The sequence below is a fragment of the Solea senegalensis genome, linkage group LG7 (assembly GCF_019176455.1).
Source record: "Solea senegalensis isolate Sse05_10M linkage group LG7, IFAPA_SoseM_1, whole genome shotgun sequence".
Lineage (NCBI taxonomy): Eukaryota > Metazoa > Chordata > Actinopteri > Pleuronectiformes > Soleidae > Solea > Solea senegalensis.
Genome location: NC_058027.1, coordinates 24,179,438 through 24,201,389, shown reverse-complemented (window position 1 = coordinate 24,201,389; position 21,952 = coordinate 24,179,438). Strand labels below are relative to the sequence as shown.

Below are 21,952 nucleotides of genomic sequence, written 5' to 3'. Positions count from 1 at the left end.
GTCAACAGCAACATTTTGTGAGAAATCGCTAACATTTGTCACTGGTAATGTAGGATACTCTAACAATAAGGTCTGAAACCTCCATAATGAGGCCCCATGCCAATATGGCGCGCTACTAAAAGCTTCTTAAATTCAAAGCGACAATGTGTGAACCATGAACTGCAACAGAAGAAAGCACTAGAAGAAGTCCCTTAAGTCCTCGCTGCCTGTGATGACACTAGAAAGTAAAGTCAGGGGGAAAGTCTGTTAAAAATATCACTACAATACATAGAGCAGATTTGATTTTGAGATACTAGTTCTTTCTATCTATCTATCATTGATGTGCTAAATCAGGTGCAAGCTCACACTCTGCACATGCAAATGTTGACATTTAATCAGCTGATGTGTGTGTGTGCAGTAAAGAGAGTAAAGCAGCTAATGAATTCCACATACTCATGTGACTGAAGGGATGTTTAATTAGTCGCCTAGACAACCGTTTAGCAAGCTTTATTAATTTCTTTGTTTGGGTTTGTGTCCACACACACACACACACACGCACAGATTTGTCAGACATGTTTCCCTCTCTCTGAGTCAGCAGCACTCATTGGTAGAAATGTCTGTGTGTGTCTGTGTGTGTGTGTGTGCGTGTTCAGTGTGTTGTTTAAGAGTATTCTTCACTTCACTTGCTGTGGCCTTGGAGACAGAAACAGCACTCACTCCTCGCTTGGCCATCCTGCTCAGTGCGCAGAGCGACTGCACAGCGGCGCATCAGCTCAGTCAGACCTCCTCCTCTCTCCCACTCTCTCTCTCCCTCCCTCTTTCATTCACACCAGGATGGATCTTCCCTCCTAGCAGAGCGCAAGTCCACTTCAGCAGTTTGCAAGTTGGGTTTTCATTTAGGGAGACGTTTCTCCTCCTCCACATCAGACAAGATTTCTCATCTCATCGTATCGCAAAAAAGAAAAGAAAAGAAAAAAGCCCTCCACGATGACTCCAACTGGGTTCCATTCACGCGCTGTGCTGCTGTTCTGCTTTATCTCCACCACAGCGGGCAGCAGCATGTTCGCGTTCACCGAGGAGCCATCCGAGAGAGTCGGGAAGGCGGACGGCTACTGTAGTCGGATATTACGGGCTCAGAACAGTCGCAGGGAGGACAACAACGAATTTCGCCTGCGCGTTGAGGGAGACCCCGACAGCTATCAGCCAGGGAGCACATACAGAGGTTGGTGTTTGTCTGACGGATTTACGCGCTGCGCTTTTGTTGGCACAGCGTGCGCTTTGTCAAACACTCGGTGGTCTGGAGACACTAAGCTGTTCAAACTCCACACTAAGTTTTGTCAGAGTCTACTTCTGACACTTTTTGGGTCTTGCATGTATGCCGGTAAGGGACATTTATTTTAAAAATGTTTCAAACCCGAACTCAGTTTGAACACACACGTAATTAAATACTTTCCTGCATATTATACAATGATTTAAGTTTTAAATTGTTTATACAAAGCACATTTTTCCGTATTATTTAATAATAATATGGTAATAATAAAAAAAAAACAACAGTCCCTGATGCCATTGTTTATGAAAAAAGATGTTATTGGGGACAGTGAATGACACATGGACATCTGCTTTGTCCATCTGAAAGGCTTCAGATCCCAGCAAAATCATTGCACCTATGTTGGACACCTCAATCACTGCCATTGGGCAACCTAAAGAAAGTGTTATCCTTGACCATTAACCAGGTAATGCATTTAACCTTAACCTGGTAAGGGTATCAGCGTTAAACTAGTTTGACCAGGTCAGTGATTGTGTCAGAAAAGGTCCTGAAGAGGTTACATATGCAAGTATGCACACACACTACCATGCAACACACGCACACACATTCTTGTACAGTGGTATTAATAAGGACACTCCTTAATCATCACAACTAAGCTAACCGTGAACCTAACCTTAGCCTAAGTCTAATTATAAACAGCCATTTTAAGGTATGACAGAATGTGATTGACACATATATATATATATTTTAATATTATACAAACAGTTTATAAGCGTGTGAACTCAGAGGGAACCAGGAAGTTGCATCTTCTTTAATTAAAACCTTTATCACCAGGAAATGAGTTACTTTCGCGTCATATCTCCCGATGATGATAAAGTTGTCAAGTGCACAAAATTAATTTTCCTCCCAAAGTAAATGTAGAGGTTTTTTTTATGCATTCTCCGCTGGATTTGCAAAGTGAGCAAAAAACCCTATCTGTAAAAGAGTGTTGTCGAAATACTGCTTAACGGTTGGAGAATGAGTCATTATAATTGCGCTTATCTGATCCTCGAGAGCAGGTGAAAGCGTTTAATAGTGAGCATTTCTATTTTATCCACCAGGGCTTAACAAATGTAGTGTTCTTTCTTTTCTAAATGCAACACTTCTCATGCAGATGATAAGTGAGGCCCATTAAAGTCTCCTGTTTCCACTTTTGACTGTTGATGGCTGCTCTCTGTTTGCTTCCATCTAGTGAGTGTGATTGCCTCCAGTTCCTCCTACTTCAGAGGGTTCACACTTATTGCTCTGAAGGAGGGCAAGGAAGGAGACAAGGACGAGGACTATGCTGGAAATTTCCAGGTAAGATAGTGCTGGAGATAAAGATGTTGATGCAGTCTGTAGTTATTGTGATTTTTTTAAGGTAAAAGGTTAAATGTGTTATACTTCAAACCATGTTTTTCAGTGCATAAACATGACATTGATATACTGTATATTGAACTTTTTGTATTGTCCATGGTAATACCCGCCCCCTTTTCTAGTTTGAACCCATCCCATCTGTTGGGGACCAATCACCAATGTACTGTGTACAAACAAATGTACAAGTTAAGACTTTAGCACAGAACATAGCCGGGTAATGTGATCTAAGAAGAGAGAAATTGAACAAAACATTGCAAAATAAAAATAAAAAACCCACAACGAAAGCAAGCAAAATAAGCCAGGTCCTTTATCGAAGTAAAACAAAACAAATGGACAAGAAAGGAAAGAAATACTAATCAAGTAGGAGAGTTTGGTCTGTTTATGTTTGGGTGTTTTAGTTGAATAAGGTTTGGAGAAAAATGTAATAAAAAACATAAACAAAGCAAAAATTGTTTTCTTTTCTGTACCTTTTTTTTTCCCCACAATATTATGTTAATCAGTTTCCATAGAGAGATGGAGAGATGTGCGGCTATGACATCATCATATATCGGTTGTATATGAGAAAACGCAAGGTTGGCATTTCCCAGTCTGGGACCTGTTTTCAAATAATCCCTCAAAAACAAAACATTTAAATTCTCCCAAAATACTGGTTGCATATGGACGAAAAACAACACTATAAAAAACACTTAAGCGGATTCTCCTGGACTTGTTTTTGTTTGTATGCGCCCCAAAATCAGACTTGAGGGGTCTTGACATTTCTTTCCCCCTTTCCTCTGCACCTTCCTCTCTTCTCATGTCAAAGTGTGATTTTTCTCACCTCACCTCCTGTAATAGGCTTGGAATAGCATATGAAAAGAGCATATTCTCAGCTCAGCTGCACACAGTAGTGCTTTGCCGGATCCCGAGAAGTGCTTCTTCAGAGACTGAGGAGTTGTGCTCTCACAAACAGGGGATGCAATTCATGTTTGTAGGAAGTGTTCAGTTTTAGGCTGATTTGCATTGCATAAAGGAAAGTCCAACTGGAGAAAGGGAGGGGGGAGGAGGACACAGTCTGTGAAAGGAAGAGGAGCAAGAAGGCAGCGAGAGTGGTGCTGTTACGCACATGTGATAAGGGCCAACTATGTGAAGTCTTTTGTAATTGTAATGCAGCGTGAGGAGCTGACAGGCAGGGAGACAGGGAATAGATTTGTGCATGTGGTATGTGTGTGTGTGTGAGCGCAGAGAGAGGAGGCATAATACTCATATAATACAGTGATTAAAGTAATACACAGGTAATGTAGATCTGGTTTTGATACACGTCTTTAGAACTGGATTGTATAATGGGCAAAAAAACCCTGCATTTTATTTTACATTCATAAGCTTTAAATAAATTCATCCTCACTGGTTCTTGTTTCGCCTCCGTGCCTTTTCGCTTGCAATGTCCTGCCAATGTTTATTTCATCCAAGTAAAGACTCAAACTGTTTGATGAAATTCATACAGCTCCAGTGGATGAAATGATATCCTGTTTCCAAGGGATTTAGAAAAAAAACAAAAAAAACTCTGCAACTGATCACATATTCAAGTTCCCATGTATTAGAGAAATGCTTGAATACTTGTATTCTTAGTTAAAGTGAGCGTTTGCGACTTGTTTCTGAAACTCTCATTAAGTCATTTGTTAAAAATGTGTCCGATAATGTTCCAATAGCTGTCAACAAATAATAATAAAAAAAACACCCTGCCTATCTGTGAGCACTCTGCTTTTGACAGGAGTCTTCACAACAAGCAGAAGAGGAAAATACCACTGAAGCAGAGACAATAATTATAAGTCAGCAAGTGAGTCACAGGAAAATGGCAAAGGCAGTTTTACCACAGACAAGTGTTTTGGGGGTGAAGCTTTGAGGAGAGAGAGCTGATGGGAAGGGGTGGAACGTCATTTGTGTTTTTGCTTACCTTTCCAGACGAACTCAATGTTTACTACATTGCGTTCGGGTATATCGGGTATGTCATGACGCAGCGTACCTAATAGGAAGATGACTTACAGGCGACCAGTTTTAAATTAAGCCTAAATCCTGCTTTCTTCAACCAGATCCTGTGAAGGAGCAGTTGTTAAATAGGTTTGGCAGCATGTGTAGCGTTCTCTTTATCTGTCTCTTGTCAGTTTCACTTGCATCCCACATAAAACTGGATTATGTTATTGAACCTGCATAGCGTACAGTTCAATGGGAGGTTTGCTTAGCTGCCCCCAGGCTGCTCTGATCATTGATATTGTCATACTGGCACTCTCTGTGAACCTGCACCTTGTGTGTGGGAAGACATAAACAAAGGGAACATTTTATTTTGTCCTGTGTGCACCTCACATCTCATTACCCGGTGTTAAAGCCTGCGAGGTATTTTTCCTGTTTTATTTGCCCTTGCAATTGATTTCCGTGCTGTTATTATTTAGTGCCAGACTTGGATGCGATCCTCGGCTATACAGCAGCGCGTTGTGCGGTTTGACAGGGCGCTAAACGTCAGGAGTCAAGAGGGGAAACACTACATCATTTAGTCTCATGAAGTCACTTTGCTCCACGCGGAGGAGATGGAATGATGAGCGCGCAGAGAACACTCAGGCATGCAGATGTATGGCTATAGCCTTTCGACGTTTTTACGTCGGCATCAAATATAGAGAGAGTTGGTGTGTCATTATCTGCCTTTGTTTGACTCCTGCTAACTTTCAGGACTCGGAGCAGGTCCCTTTATCAGTTTTGGATCGTCACCTGTGTAGTGAAAAGCTGCACATGACAGCGTAGTGAGAAATAAACCGCCGTCCAAAGAGATATTCCTCTTTCATCACCTGCTCAGGCCTTTATATCAGCATGCACGCACGCATGCACACATGCCATTCCTCCATTCTGAAAGAGCTCCGGGTGGGCTGGCGTCCAGGCATTGAGAGAATAGAAAAAGAAAAGAAGCTGCAACAGAAGACGTCAGGCTTTATTTAACATACAGCTCATTGGAAATCTGCTGGTGTGCTACATCTCAGCCATTTCGGGGACAGATCCTGACTTGATGAAAAGCACTTTTATTGAGCTCTCTGGGGAGGTCAACTGCCTCTGTGTCCGTGTTTGTGTGAATGTGAGTTTTTGGGGGCGGCAATGCCTGCGATGTCTGATGAGACATTACTTCTCAAGTGTAGAATCAGACATCATGAGTGCAACCGACTCCACATTGTGATCCCGCATGGATAGTCTGCAACAGAAACAGCACAAGACGTCTGACATGTAGCTCACAGGGCCGGATAGGTCACGACCAACAGCTATTGTTGAGTCAGGCACTTACTCTGACACACACATTCATGCAGAACCAGAAACCAGTTCTCCAGCACATTGTTTTTCTTCTCTTTTTTGTACACTCTGTCTTTCTAAAACATGGAATTAGACATAAAAGAAGAAGAAATGATTTATAGTTCATTGTGAGGCAATTGGGACGCTGCTTTTTGCAGATAGTACTTAACCCTAGGGTTAGTCATTTGTTTCTGAAAGTCCCGTTAACTGAAATACTCGTTCCAAAAAAACCCAAGCAAGTGGTGGTGTCCGTAGCCCTCGCAGTGATTTCCTTCAGACCACATGGCGTACCTGAACTGACCTGCCTACCTGCGCTTACCCTGCCCGTGCCTGGAGGTCTGAGTGATGAGTGATGGGAATGAAATTCCCAGTTTTACGGTGGACAACCGCTGGTGTTTCGGGATCAGGGCTTTGACGAGAGGGTGCATGGGGGTGTCAGGGTATAGACTGTTATTGCCAGCATTTCCAGACTTACATACCCTAGCTTTAATGTGAGACTTGATTTGTTGGAACATGTGTAGTCCAGTCAGGTCGGCCTGACTGGACAAACCATGGGAACATTGAGGAGGGGGTGGGTATAATCCGTCACACACACACACACACACACACACACACACACACACACACACACACACACACACTCGGTCCACTTTCAGAGGAAACTCATTCATAACATGGCCTGACAAAGGAAATTCTCGGCTGACGGCTTTATGGAGTGAGAAAGTTCCTATCAAACCGATCCCTGGCCTCATGGCAGTGAACATTAGCTTGCCGGCTGCAACCTGCTCCTCCTAATTTTCTATCTAGTTAAAATCAATTAGGAACTTATTATCTCGGGTGTGTGTCTGAGTCGAGAGGCCACCGTTCCTATGGGCTAAGTCTTTTCTAATCGAGTACCTGGATGTTAACTTCATCATTGATCTCATTATTGTAAGATTTGATTTTCAATGATTTGACCAGGATAATCCACACAGTGTCAGTTTGCAGCTCTGACCCTTTCTTATTCAACTCCCAATATGGAAAGTGGCAACAGAGTGAAACGTGTCACCCATTTACTACCTTGGATTTATCACCTGGCTGTCTGGCGTTAAATGTCCCTGAATCAGCTCTATTATACTGCGCTGGAAGGTTTGAAGAAGCTCAGCATAAAATGACGGTGACAGAGTTTCACTTCCAACCACAAGCATCTGACAAATGAATTTTCTTTATTCTCTGTCTGGTTCACAACCACTCTGACTGGTGAATCCATGAAAAGACGGTTTGTCTTCTTGCGACCGTTTGTCAGATTCTCTAGATTTATGAGCGGTTCTACAAAAGGAGGGTTTTCCCCTCTAAACTTTCATGTGAGCTGTTGCATTTGAATCAGACAGGGAAAGATAACAGCGCACCATTTATACACATCATTTCACATGAAATGAAGTTGCCACAGCAGAACCTGTGTTTCCTTATCTCTGTTATCCAGTTAATCATTTCATGACCCACCAAATTTTTTGACCCATAAAGGCGATCTATACAGTGCATATGAGACGCCTCAGTCCAGTATTGTACTTCACCGGTAACTGATCAGTATCAAATAAAGACAAATGGCAACCAAATTTTGCATTATCCGTTTTGTTTTAATTTAGTTGGATGTTCCGTTAAAACAAAGGTGTTATTGTCTTGTGCAAAAATACGCATGTGATGAAATGCTTTGTAAATGACTGTCTGTCTCGTTGTAAATTAGTCTATGTAGACAATTACTAAAAAGAGGAATATATGAAATAAAAAATGTAGAGAACAGTACCTGAAACAAATTGTTAGGAACATTAAAATAGATAACTGGTCTATTTGTATGGCACGTACCAGCTTTAAACTGCAGTTGCTATTTCATTATTTTTATCTGTCCTCGATGTGTCCTGAAAATGTGTTGCCACTAATTGCAGTTTGTTTGAAGGGGCTTGAGCTGACAATGATCACCTAATGAATAGAATCACATTCAGGTCTTTTAAGAGCTCTTGAGGTGAAAGAGCTCTTTTTTTTTTATTATCTATCACTAATATCTGTGTGTGTGTTTATGTGCTGTACAGATAATTGATGAGGAGGAAACACAGTATATGACCAACTGCCCCCCTGCAGTGACCGAGAGCACTCCCCGCCGACGCACCAGCATCCAGGTGTTTTGGACTGCTCCCCCGAGTGGCTCCGGCTGTGTCTTCCTCAAGTACGTACTGTAAACAGCAATTGATCCTGAGCCTGCGCCAGCAGAGGCAGGTCCTTAGGGCAAATGCTACACTTTATCCTTTTGGTGGTGGGTTAATAATATCAGTGGTGTTTGCTCTAAAACATCAAGGGAAGCTCAGCTTTCTCTAGAACATTGTCAAATATGTTCTGCGTTTTATTTACATTTCAATACCAAACGTCCGCTAGAACGCGATTAGAAGTAGTCACTTATTTCGTTCAGAATCAGGAGTTTATCATACTGATGACGTGATTTTCGTATTCCCGTAGCAGCGTCCGCATTAAAACCACTTGAAGCTCAGCTTCGACTGTTCTCTATGGGATGGCACAGAATAGGTTTTTTCATTGCAGTGAGCTCAACGGTGATTGGACAAATGCGGCAAAAAAATGTCACTTCCACGGAAGCTCAGCTTCTCTGGGAGTCAGTGGAGCAGTGGGTGGGCGTCAGACTCTGGGCTCCTGCATGATGGTTGGAGGAATTGGAACTGTATGAAAGGTGGAACCAGTATTTGATTGACAGCTTTGCAGAAACATAACACTCTCTCTCTCTCTCTCTCTCTCTCTCTTCATATATATATATATACTGTATATATATATGAACTTTCCGTGTATTTTCACCACTGTCTTATGAATTCATTATTGCATGTTACATATGACGCAAAAAGTGTTCTGAGCTGGGGTCGAATAGTTTATTAAAGCTGTAGTAGGCAGGATCATTAGAAAAATAAATGACTGAGCTTTAGCTTCAGGTCAATAAATACAGTCAACTATGCATTGAGGCTTTAGCCCCCATATTGACAAATGCTTTATTGAGCTTGTTATCCCTTCCTCAAGTCAAGGGCAGGAATTTACAGATGCTTGAAAAGGAGTCTTGAGGTGGAGCCTCTCATGTTACTTAAATTACATTAAACTGAAAGGTTATTATTGTGGAATTATTAATAACGCCAAAATATCTACCCCCGGCTTTAAATGGTAAATAACTGATATGCTCTGGAAAACACGGATGGCAACGTTGCAATCTCCTACTCTAACTAGTGCTGGGTGGTATGAAAGAAAATATATGTCATGGTATTTTTCATAATTGCAGGGCTCCAGCGAGAGTGAGGCGCAGTTAAGTGTGTGTGTATGTGTGCTTGTATTGAGTGAGTGGCAGAGCGCGAGAGGGAGCATGCACAACTACATACATTATTGCTACTCAGGCAGTGGAGTAAATTGCTCACCGCTGCAATTACTACCACAGTAACTTCTTCAGCTAAGCCCTTACCTGTTAGGTATTCATATACTGGTCTTATACTGGTGGTATATGAAAAATGTATATCCGGTTTTCGCTATGAACCGTTGTACCGCCCTGCACTAACTCCAACTTTGCTGAACTTTCAAACACTGATGTAGTAGATTTGACTTTGTTGACCCATGATGTCATTGAGAGAGCTGTCATTTAGGTAGTTAATTTGAAAATGGTTCATAGTCATTGGATTTTATGAAGTTATTCGTACACTGACACTGATACGGCTAAAATTTGTTTTAATATGAGACAGAGTTTCACATACTTGGAGAAGTTTGTAACTTTTTAATTAAATCCTTTTTTAATTAAATGTTTTCTAATGAACTCGATTACCCAGAGGTTTAACGTATAGTGCTATGTTGCTCTGGAGTCGAGCTATACTACCACTATATATGAAATCTATGCATACCCTATGTAACTCTGTTTCATCACACAGCCCCCAACCATTAAATTCCAAATGTATTATCAATTTTTCATTCCCACTTGGCTTCATAAAGTATTCATTACCTTTATTATATATACTATTGACTGACACCAATCAATTCCTGTGCTGCGTATCCTCTGGGCTTGCTTGTACACAGAAGGGAAGTCATGTTGAGCTGAAGACACATCATGGAGGAAATCTGTTGATTAATCCGGCTCTGTTGGGAAATAATGAGGGTACAGGAGGTAGAGAGATACTGAGGAGCTGTGACTCACAAGACCTTCTGATCAATGCTTATAGAGTTTATTGCCAAGTGGCTTTCTTTGTTGCGTCGTCTCCGGTGTTCTCATGAGCAAAGTAGAGACAAAAAAAGGTTGTGGTTTTGAGTAATGAATTCTGTTTTGGGATTGTTACAGTTTAGAATAGGGACTTGCACGGTAACATAAGAAATAATGCTATACAAATGATACATGGCCCACAGTGACTGTAGCAACCGGTGCCTGTAGTGACTGTAGCTCCTGTAGTTGTGAAACATTCTTCAAAAAATGGAGATCGATAAATCCTATTTAGCTTTGTGGTGTATATTTTGAAAACAAATTTAAAGTGGGCACAAAGTGGGGTTACGTATGGTCAAGAGGCTCCTCCAAAAATATGAACATAAATAAATAAATACATCACACGTTGGCAAAAAAATTTTCTGTATCTATTTCACGAGACAGTGATTCTGCGATCTTCTATACTTTGGTTTATCAGTTTTTGCTTTATGTTATGGTATGGGATGGTATATTGCTAGACATAGCAATATATCATGATATCTGTCTTACTGAAGATTATAAAGCCCCTCAAAAGGTTAAGAACATGATTTGGAGCTACATTGTTTTCACCACTGTCCATGATTATTCTTCTTTAAGCCAACTTTGAGCAAACTTCACATTTGCGTCGTTGCTGCGATAACTGAGTTAAATTGGCATGGCAATCTCTTTAATTTGCTGCGTTTTAAAATAAAAATATCAATATTTGGTATCAGCGTTTCAGTAATTCGGTCTTACAATTTAGGAGGAGAACACATATCAGTGTTTTGCTGCAACCCCATTGAGGAAAATGATAAGTTTCCCTTTTCTTTGTCCCTGTGCTTTCCTTTCCCCTTGTCCTTATCTTTGTGATGTGTCTTCATGACCTGCCCTTTCAATAACCTTAGCTCTTCCATTCACTCTCTCTGTCAGTCTTTATGTCTGCTCCTTGCTCTCTCCTCCCTCTTTTCATCCCTCTCCTTTTTGTTTTCATCTTCCCTTTGGTGCTGCAGGGGTTTTTTTCCCCACCACAGCAGACCATGCCTTAACTCACATCTGCTCTCCTCATAGAGACCAGTGGAATGATGGCGGGATTGTATTCAGTTAAGCACATGGATGGAGGGCGCACGCAGCCTAGAAAGAGGCACATGAAAGTGCAGTAATATCAGCACACAGACAATGAGGGAGGGAGAGAAAGAGAAGCATGAAGTTCATAGGTGATGTCTCTGAAACTCACAATTACAGGCTAACAGTGAGTGTTTGCTGCTGTTCTTGGACGTACCTGGCTGTCATAAAAATGACATGGTATCGTATACCTCAGCTGCAACACAACAACAGTCTTAATATATTGTTATTGATTGAAGAGGTACAACTCCTGTAAATACTTGACAGATTTAGTGGGGTGTTTTTATTATCCCCTCAGCATTGTTTGAGGGTTATAATGATCAGTATGTCTGTTACTGCATACTACATCTGTACATATATCTATATATATATAGATGTAGATACTGTATATACGCTCTCAACTCAGAGTTATTAACAAAGTAGAAGCAGAAAAAAAACACCGTATAGGACGGTATTTATGACTTGATTATTATATATTATTACAGTATAATTGCTTTTCATATTCTTCGAATAATAAGCCTTTTATATATACTTTAGGTTGTCCTGCCAAGGTTCACCTGTCACCGTGTGAGACGTTCAACAAATAATGGAAATGCTATAGATCATCTCTGAGATTTGTCTCCCGATGGGACGCACCAATGAGGTCTAATGGAGAGTCGATAAAATCCTGTGGGCAAGAAGATTATCAATTCCTTTTTACGGACTATATTTATATTATTCTCATCTTGAATGATACAACATATTCCGTGTCTGTATGTGTGTTTGTGGTCTGGACACGGCACCGAAGGATCTGCTCTCTCATGTTTTGTGGCTGTTTGGGGATATGGCCTCCCCTTTTTATAACTCTTGTTTTATGAAAACTGTTGAGAGGCAGAAGCACTGTTGTACACCGTGGCTGTGTTCTAAAGCCCATAGCATCAGTGAAACTACATATTGTCAACAAATATGCACATAAAAATATGATCGCTTATATTGTATATTATTTTAGCGAGCACAATTTCCCGACCCCCACAGGCAGAGTAAATGATTTTCTTTTCTTTTCCTTTTTCATTTCATAACCCCAGAAAAGCAGCATCACTGTAAAATATAATGGTTATTAAAAAGAAAAAAAACATGTACAAATACACAACATTGCTCCTTGAAATTAGTAGTGTGTTTGATGTGTGCTTCTGTCAGAAATCTCCTATGACTCACATTTTTGTCCCCGTGAATTCTGCTCTTCCCTAGTAGAGGTCGGCTGCAGTATAATTAATGGAAAGACTGGGCTTGGTGGTTTGGTTCAATCAAAGGTTGGTCTGTGATGATAGGGTCAGGCAACGATGCTCTTTCAAACCCCTGAACATAAAGTGCAGGCTCTGATGGTCACATCCAGTCATTTTCAGCATTATATGGTACAATCAAGCCTTGCCAAGGTCTGTTTCTGTTCCTGGTATCTCACTTTTTTTGTAAGATACTGTTTTTGTGAAATGTAAGTTGGTGGGTAGTTGTTGATGGTGCCCCCTTGCACTAAACACTGATGCAACTCTAGCTGAAATTTGTTTAGGACTCACTTTTGTGTAGTTGTCGGAAAAGTGGTATTGCACATTGGCTGTCTGAGTGAACAGGTAATACAAATATAATTAACTCAATATTTAATGTTTTTTTTTCTAGTCTCTCAGTTGCCGTATCCACATATACTTGCTTGTTTTGGCACATGACAAAGCTGCTTCACATGTAATTTTTCCTAACATTATTCTCAATCATGAAGTCACCTGCCATTTTTGGTGTTTAGTAAACATACAGTAAATTAATCTGGTGTAGTGACATTTGAGCAAGCAAACCTTTGGCCTTATTGATCAGTAATTCCATTCTAACCTTTCATCATATTGTTAATCAAATAATCCGAGAGAGAGAACTAGACTTTTGCATCCGCTCAAGACCCTGTTCACAGCCTTTGGGAAATCTGGTCCATGACGAAAGACTTGGACCAATCACAGTGCAGTGCTCATGCTGGTCGTTCTACACAGCAAGGAAAATGAGTCGAGTCAATGAAGACAATGATAAATGTGTCAATAAGAGTGCAGTGTTTCAGAACCTGAGCGATCAGTCAGCCTGATCGATTCATCAGCCTCCATACGTTCATATTTAACAACGTTATATGGATGAAACTGTAAACCTGTTTACCACAGTTTCAAGTCAATACAATTAACACACTAAGAACATTTGTGATTGTAAAATATTGTTGCAACTGGTGTCGTGAACTCTTAAGTGTCTAGTCCTGAAAAAAATGTTTTCTTCTTTTCAGGCCAACACATTATCCTTCCCCCTCAGAGCTGTATGGTTGTTTTTCTTGTTCATTTGGCACAGGCACAGAGCAATAATACTTAGGTCTAAGTATTATTGCTCTGCAGTTTTATAATGGCTAGGGAACCCCAGCTCAGTACAGAGCAAGTTAACCAGCCAAAGAATTAATTTCTCTTGTTGATCTTTTTTAAATTTACCACTTGGCTACAACTGGTACAATACAGTGTTGATTGAATTTACCTGACACAAAAAAAACGAGAAAGAAAATTCCCTCAAAATGTGAAACTTGTTCAAATTTCCCCAACCTCCAACTGTTCTTCATACAAGGCCTAACAATTAAGGATTCATTTTTACTTACCTCTGATTGGTTTTTAAAACAAGTGACTTCCTCTCTGCTCATCTGATAAAATCGTGTTCAGGCTGCAGTCATGACAAAAGAAGAAACTCTCGTCAGCAGCTGCTGTGACAGCTGAATCCTAGTAGCTGGCAACATCCTGGCTGTTCCACAGAGCCAGAGGGAGTCACATCAGAATACAATCCACACGTTGTTGTCACCTTTTATCTTTGATCTTTCCATTTGAAGCAAATCATTCGTCATTTACTGGATTGCGATATGAAGGGCAGCGCAGTGATGTTCTTTTTTTTGATGGGTGAGCGAGTGTATCTGTGATCAGATTAGTGTCACAACCTTATGTAGCTGTCAGAACCTGTTTATTTCTGTCAGCGTAATAATGGAACAGATCGGGGCGGACTTTAGGATTCTGTAGTCAAGCTGGCAAATGAAATGTAAACACTTTTGATTTTTTTTTTGCAGTGATTTTATGCATTGTCTCTTTGTAATTTCTCTTTGAAGCAAGAGCAGACAGACGGGGGGAAACAAATGAATGAATTTAATCTGTGCTTGTTGCACGAGCAGAGAAAATGGAAATTATTAAATCTCCGGTTGTAGAGAGAGCAGTGAGAACAAAGAATGAACGAAAATCTATCTTGTTCTTTTCATTGTGCTTTTGTTAAGCCCCCCCACCACCACACACACACACACACACACTCAAATCACTGCCCTTTTGGGGTGATTGGGATCAGCACTGGTGTGGATCCGGTGAAGTGAGATAGAATTTAAATTGGATGTTAAATAAGCATTACTCTACTTGATTGTCTGGTCAGCCCAGGAAAGTGGGCAAGCAGCGAGGCAGTATGCTCCTCTCTTGCAGAGAGATATGAGGAATTGGGGTGAGATGGAATTAAATTGTGCACAATTAGAGATGCTGGTGCTGTTGCCGCCCACCTTGAGTCATTTTATGCGATGAGAGACCATTTTGGAAAATGAAAATTGTGTTTGCTTTTACTCCACTGTTGAAAAAATAAAAATAAAAAATCACAAATGCAAATGTGTAACATAACTATAAAGGAAGGGGAAAAACACGAGAGTGGACAATTTTGTGTTTGAGTCAGACTGAAAATACAGTCTCTTCAAGATAGACGGTGTGCAAATGAATATGCTGTCGTTAATGCATTCAAAGTGTCAGTCACTGTGTAAAAAGTATAATTTCAAGTGTAAGAATATGTGGAAGAGAAAGTGTTTTTTATGAAAGAATAACCTGTGGTATCAAAGCTAGCTAGATACTTTATGTCCCCTGAGGGAAATCTGTTTCTGCAACAATCACCAGGCATTTAAAACACTCAACTGCCACATGCTAGATGCTACAGGGCAACTACTACAGAGCAGCGCCTGGAAGTCTCACCAAAATTTCATGACATAGAGCGGCAAGGAGGGCTTTTATCCCAAAAAGGAAAGCAGCACAAAACACAAACTTCCACCAGGAGGAGCCCCTAACTAATACGTCTAGCCACAAAAACACGCAAGAAGTGACACAGGAAAGGTTGCATGAAACCAGCCTTCATCTGAGTTAACTGTCTACAGGTCACATGTTGATCTTCTTCTGTATTGTATCCTCCTTTTCGCTCCTCTCTAATGGACCAGTCCACCTTCGTGTCTCCACTGCCATATCCCCATCCTAGTCTCTCATTGGACTTGGAATGCTTTAATGAACAATCCCCATGGAGACGAAACAAAATTGTAGACATTCTTGCACGAGACCCATGTATACCACCATTATTATCACCTGATATGGTTTTGTGTGAACTGTAAATATGTCTTTTTTGCCTAGAATGCCCTACGTCATTTAGGAGAGATGGCTTATTGTCCTCACAAATTTGGAAATAAGTAATGTCACTATGTTCTCTCTTTGCGGGTCCAGTTCTGGTATCAGCAACACGGCTCAGCTTGGTTTGATATTACAGAATAAGTGGTATTTGACAGTCCAGCTGGAAGGGGCCCACCTGGATCAGACCTTAGCCCAGTCTCCATCCAGCAACTCTTTGTTGGGTGTTATCCCCATGGAAACCCTGCGACAGTCATAGCTGGTGTAAAAAGCTGGCGTTTGTGGGAACGTAACAGGCCTGGAGGCTTGTTTTCTGTTGTTGTTTTCCTGTTTGCTGGCCTCTGAAAAGGTTTGCTTGTAACTGATTTACATGTCAAGGCCCCCTTTCAAACCAATGTTCCCTACCACCCAGAAGAACAAGCCTATCGAGCTACATGTACACTTGTACGTTGTCATCGTTTGAGACAAAGTCAGTGTATTTTATCTTCATGTGAGACATGATCGATCTCTGCTCATACTAACAGACCTGAAAATGCGTATCACATGACCATTCGGGGACACTGCACAGTAGCTGTTAACTGTGGCCAACGTTTTTTCCAAAAAGTCTTCTTTTTTCAACGACTTGGCCTGAAAACCTAGCAAAAGTAATGCTTTTAACAAATCAACAGTGTGTTGACACCAGCTACACCAAAATTGGTGCCTATACACCGTTTTGATTTTAACCAAATGAACTCGCTAACAAGAACCAAAAGTAAACTGCTGTGACAGAAGCGGAAAACGCAACACACAAGAAATGACCACAGAGACCAGTGACAATTATAGTGCAACGACTGAACGATTTTAGAGGGCGCACCTCATAATATTGTGTTGTATAAGGTGTAGCGTCAGCTTCTACACAGCAGAGGGAAAGTCAATGATCTTTGCTGTCATTACCTGCTGTCATAACCAGTGGCAGATTATTCTAGCGCAAACCGTCCCTCTACCTCACTTCTTATCGGTTCAGTACAAAGTCTACTCTGTGGTGTGTCTGTGCATTTCTTTGTATACTCTGAGAGAACCTTGGGGACATTCTTTAATGAAAAGTTGCCAGGTTTTGCAATTTCAGCTCTCCCTAAGCTTTTCAACCTCATATTTGTATGTAGACAGTATGTGCATCTTAATGCTGGCGCATCTTTTGTGGTCTTTGTATGAGACACTGAATGCCTCTGCCTGAAATATGGCCCGATTTAGCTATTTCCCTGTGGGCTCTGATGCCTACTTTTAGGAGGCGTCTGAAGAGGAAAAAAAAGAAAAACAAAAAAAACAGGGGATGATTATGAATAAATCTGCACCTCTTCCATCTGCCACAAGACACTCGTTAGTATGTCAGATCTTAAAGGCCAAAATTTTCCACATTTTCTCCCGCATGTGTGGTTTTTTTTTTACACCTCACGTCTCCTCCGACTGCTTCATTTTTTTCCTGTCGTGACATTCAGTCTCACATTTTTGCCATTATGCCTACATTTCAACCGGGTGCTGTCCCCAAATATTCTGAATATATGCTGCCATCTCTTCCTGTTCAGGGCCAGCATTGTGCAGAAGAGGATAATCTATTTCCAGGATGAGGGCTCACTTACCAAGCGGATGTGTGAGAAAGGTATGCTTCTTTTATTGACGTGGAATCAATGACTTACCGTGGATTTCCTCAATCACATTGCAGGTGCTCCATTTCCTTTCCCTCCATCTCTGTTTTGTTCATGTTCTTTACTCTATTTTTAATCTTATTCTAGAATTTGAAATGTGGACATTCTCCATTTGCTATTACGCTCTGACAGTTTGATGGTTGTAAATGAACCTGACCCACTGGCTGTGCATGACATTGGATGCCATGCTGGGCAACAGATCAAAAGAATCATGCTGCACATCCTCCCCTTTCCCCTCCGTCTCCTCCTTTCTCTTCCTTTTAAACCCACCGTCTCCTGTTTGATGGGTGCCATTCTCATCTTTTTTTTGTATAAGCAATCTCTCAATGCCTCCCTTGTTGTGTTCTTGTTGTCTCTGACTTATTTTTGTTTTTCACTCCTCTGCCCTTTCCTCCTTTCGCTGCAGAATCCCTGTACGGAAATGCCACAGAAAAACCTCTGCTGGACTGTTGTGCCTGTGGAACGGCCAAGTACAGAGTCACCTTCTTTGGGAACTGGTCAGAGAAAATTCATCCCAAAGACTATCCTCGTAAGCACTAATCTTTTTGTCAACTCAGTGCCACCTGTCACACATTTGAAAGAGGAGGTCAGGTTAAATACTGTTGTCTTTGTTGTCTGTTTGTCATAACCTATTTCTGCACAATTAAATCTTGATATAGTTTATTCCAAAGACTATTCTCATAAGCATAAACTCCTCTGCTATTCCTTTATGTCACCTCATCTCTATCACACATTGTTACAATTACTTTGCTTAGATACATTCTTCCTTATGGTATAAAACCCCATGGAAATACAGTATCTTAACCAGCAGTAAGTTAGTCTCACTAAAAGCCCCTGCATATTGTTTTATTTTGTGTATTTTCTTGTGAACTCTTTGCTAATCCAGGTGTGTCATTTTGCACTAGAGACAGCAGTAGCCAGTTATTTTTTCTGTCACCTTGCATAAACATGTTGGCCTTTTAAACACAATATCCCAAGGATAGATACTTACAATTATTTTATCGGATGTCAACGGGGAACACTTGGGGAACGAGTTCCAGACGGACAGCAAGTCCAAGCCTGTGACAACTTTACTCTCAAAACTTAGTAGCCAATCAGCAGGCAACTTCCTAAGTGTATTTTCAAACAATAAAATATAATATTTTTTAACGATTAAAACAACATCTCATTTGCTTAAAAAGTGTTAATATTGACACAAATCTAATTCCACACAGGCTTTAATCTCGACTGTAGACTGCACTGTTTCCCACATGTGGGCGGTTTAGCCGTGTAACATTGCAATAGTTGTGTGGGTGGATGGTGAGCGACAGTACCACTTCTTGGGTGTGATGTGCATATAACCTTGAGATATACTATCAGGATCTGAATAAACTTAAGGATTACACTGGCTCTTGTGTCTAACGCAGCCTCTTGCCGGTTCAATCAATTTAGTGATTAGAGATAAATCCTGAGATCGAACAGAGCCCTAATTTACTGTCTCATGGAGGGAGTAGTTGGCTTGTGTTTGCACTCAAACACGCGCGCACACACACACACACACACACACACACACACACGCACAGTGGAGGTTGATGAACTTAAAAGACGATAGCAGAGATGTGTGCTTTTCCACCCTGACTCTTAAGACACTACAGTTGGATTTCTCCTTGCACAAAGTCATATCCTAGGAAACTATTTATTATTACACTACACAACATTAATATTCATATAATACAATACAGTAAACACATGATAATATGTCCCAATTGTAATGGTTTTGCAATTGTTGCAAGCAGTTCTGGGGCTTCTTTTTTTTAATTATTAAGATCCTTAATTTGCCACTCTGTTACACGTCATTATTCTATTTTTAATATATGTCCTTCATATGCCGGAGCCATTGACCGCTTTAGAGACACACATTCTCAGACCAAAAATTCAGTGTAAAAGGGGCCAACTAGAACCTTGACAGTTCTATTTTCTCTCTCTCTGTTGTCCCCATTGTGAGCATGTGAGCAGGGCGGTATGATCAAAAATCTAAATTTTAACAGTTTCACAGTATTCAACGGCAATTTGAGTGAGTGCTCCAGGCGAGAGAGAGGCACATTTGAGTATGTGTGTGTCTCTTAACATGTTTTCTGCTAATTTGGAGTAAATTGCTCAATCCTGCAATTACTGCCACAGCTACTTATTCAGCCAAGCTCGAAGCATGTGCGATGCGTCAGGGAAAATTGTCCCTCATCAAACGGTGTTTTGCCGCCCTACATTCCATTTTTCATATACCTGTCTTGTGGTATACCCAAAATGAATATCATTCTGGTATGAACCGGTATATTGCCCAGCACTAGTAGAAGCAAGGGAGAGAAGTCTCTATAACGTTTCAAACAAAGATATACCCTGTCATACTGTCATAGTCTATATCTAAACAAATAGAGTGCAGATTGAAATTATGCACCAAAATAACCGTGACCTTCCGTCTTGTCTCTTTACCTTTTCCAACACCACATGATTGGACTAATTGGACTAGAACTGTGAGTCAAAAGACGTCATCTTCTACTTCTGTAACCTTTATCTTTTTCAAATCTGATTCTATACTTTCAAAGACTGATAAGTCTTTAAAATTCAAATGTGCACAACTGAAAAATATATAATATATAATTTTCTTAATCCTGGTCCTCGTTACTTGCATGTCACCACTGCTTTACATAAAGATTCAGTAATTATTTGGGAAAAGTAAGACATCTTGGGTTTGTACTGTTGACGTCACCTTCATTTATTTACTAACTGTAAACCACAGCTTTTTTCAGGTCTTGCAAAGCTGTTCAATTGGAGTAGAAAACAGTTTGTTATGCCAGATTACAGCAACCTGCTATCAGCCACTTAGACTGAGTGCATTCACGATCTTGCAGTTAAAAACACAGTCAGATCAGGTCATTGCCAGGGGTGGTGAACCGTTTTACCATTTATCACGCACACACCTCTAGTCCTCTGACTAATGCTGCTTCTTTTCGGCAACGTATCTGATATAAGGTGCTAGTGTTTATGATGCTTCAAATAGATAAGCTAATTGGATTTCCAGCAGGCTGGAATTGGCACCAACTCTTGCCGATCAGAGACCAGGAAAGGGAGTGCATGGAAACCTATAACAGGATTACAACACGGGTCCATCTCAGGGAAGAAGAAGAAGAAGCAAAAGAAGGGGAAGTAATTTCCTGTGCCACTTCTCGTTTGTGTTTTCATGATACAACTTAGTTTGGAGAGTATACACCAGTCCGTCATGGAGTGGGAACTCACAGTAACTGCAACTGCACAGCGATCCTACAATTTTGAATGTGAACTTTTCATCAATGCATGTTTAATATTCGACAAATTCAAAAATGACTCAAAGCAGGTTTTTACACACAGTGCAGTACATTTTAATTAACCTTCACTGACATAGCCCACTTTGTTTAAAGAGATTTAAAATGGTGCAGTTGTAAATGTAAAAGATTTCATTACCTATAACCCCACGGTAATCTCTCAATTCAATCCGTGAATTTTATGTTGTTAAAAGTCAAGATGTAGACTCGCCACCGGGAATCAACTACATGTTTTATGTATATTGGAGCTGTAAAATTATCAGTGCTCACAGGCTAACGAAGCTGGACGTCTTTCCATGTCCATGTCCAAAACAACATATGAGGTAGGGAGATAATATGAAAGTGAGGGATAATAAAGGAGGCAACCAGTTTCTCTCACACCTTGAGCCCATTAGTGCTAATTGAGCAGATGTACACCATGTCTTATAACTGATGGACCAAAGAACTGGTGTACAACATTTCCCTTTCCAGAGCTGCTGGAGTTGCAATAAATAGCTGATTAAATACTGATTGAGAGTGACAAAATAAGCATTTTGTTGTCTGTCCTCACCAGGTCGTGCCAATCACTGGTCCGCTATTATTGGCGCATCCCACTCTAAGAACTACGTGGTGTGGGAATACGGTGGCTTCTCCAGCGAAGGAGTGAAACAGGTGGCTGAGCTGGGTTCTCCTGTCAAAATGGAGGAGGAGATAAGACAGAAGGTACGGTTTTCCACAGCTGAATGACTAAAGGAATATTTGACACCAGGATTATTTACCAAATGCATTATCCTCGAGTCAAATAATATGAATAAAACTGGCGAGGAATGAGTTGCACAACACTACAGGAGCCTTGGAGGATGTTCCAGAGTGTGTACACCTGAATTTAGCATGAGATTGAATTGCTTTGACATTGTTGTCTAGCTTGATTAGTGCTTTCGAGCATCTATGCTATTCTTAGCCTTCCAGGTCTAAGAGTGTATTGCCACTACACAAGATCTGCGGGTCAGGGCTACCACTGCATGACCTGGTTTTGATGTTAAAAGAAGAGGATAGGTGTGTCGTAATATTGAGCTTTGTTGTTCCACCAAAAGGCTCAGGAGTACATTCTTACATGCCAGTTTATTTTTTGAATTATCTCTGATTGTGTCTCGATAAGACCCTCATTATATTCAGGAGGTGCTTTGCCCGTTGCATTGTCTGGAAGTAGCTTTGTCTTCACTTGG

At 40.8% G+C, this 21,952-nt stretch overlaps 1 protein-coding gene across 2 annotated transcripts in view; it reads left to right on the top strand.

Moving 5' to 3' along the window:
* Nucleotides 1–687: 687 nt before the first annotated feature.
* spon1a (spondin 1a) overlaps nt 688–21,952 on the top strand; it is a 58,092-nt gene continuing 36,827 nt past the window's right edge. Inside the window, exons 1-6 of one of the 2 annotated variants that reach the window (XM_044031030.1) lie at nt 688–1,201; nt 2,478–2,584; nt 8,011–8,144; nt 17,293–17,366; nt 17,819–17,941; nt 21,301–21,449. In XM_044031030.1, coding sequence (XP_043886965.1) covers nt 967–1,201; nt 2,478–2,584; nt 8,011–8,144; nt 17,293–17,366; nt 17,819–17,941; nt 21,301–21,449 — 822 coding nt within the window. In that variant the 5' untranslated portion in view covers nt 688–966. Of the gene's footprint in view, nt 1,202–2,477; nt 2,585–8,010; nt 8,145–14,127; nt 14,219–17,292; nt 17,367–17,818; nt 17,942–21,300; nt 21,450–21,952 lie in introns of those variants that run through there. The other variant, XM_044031031.1, reaches the window with a different exon arrangement.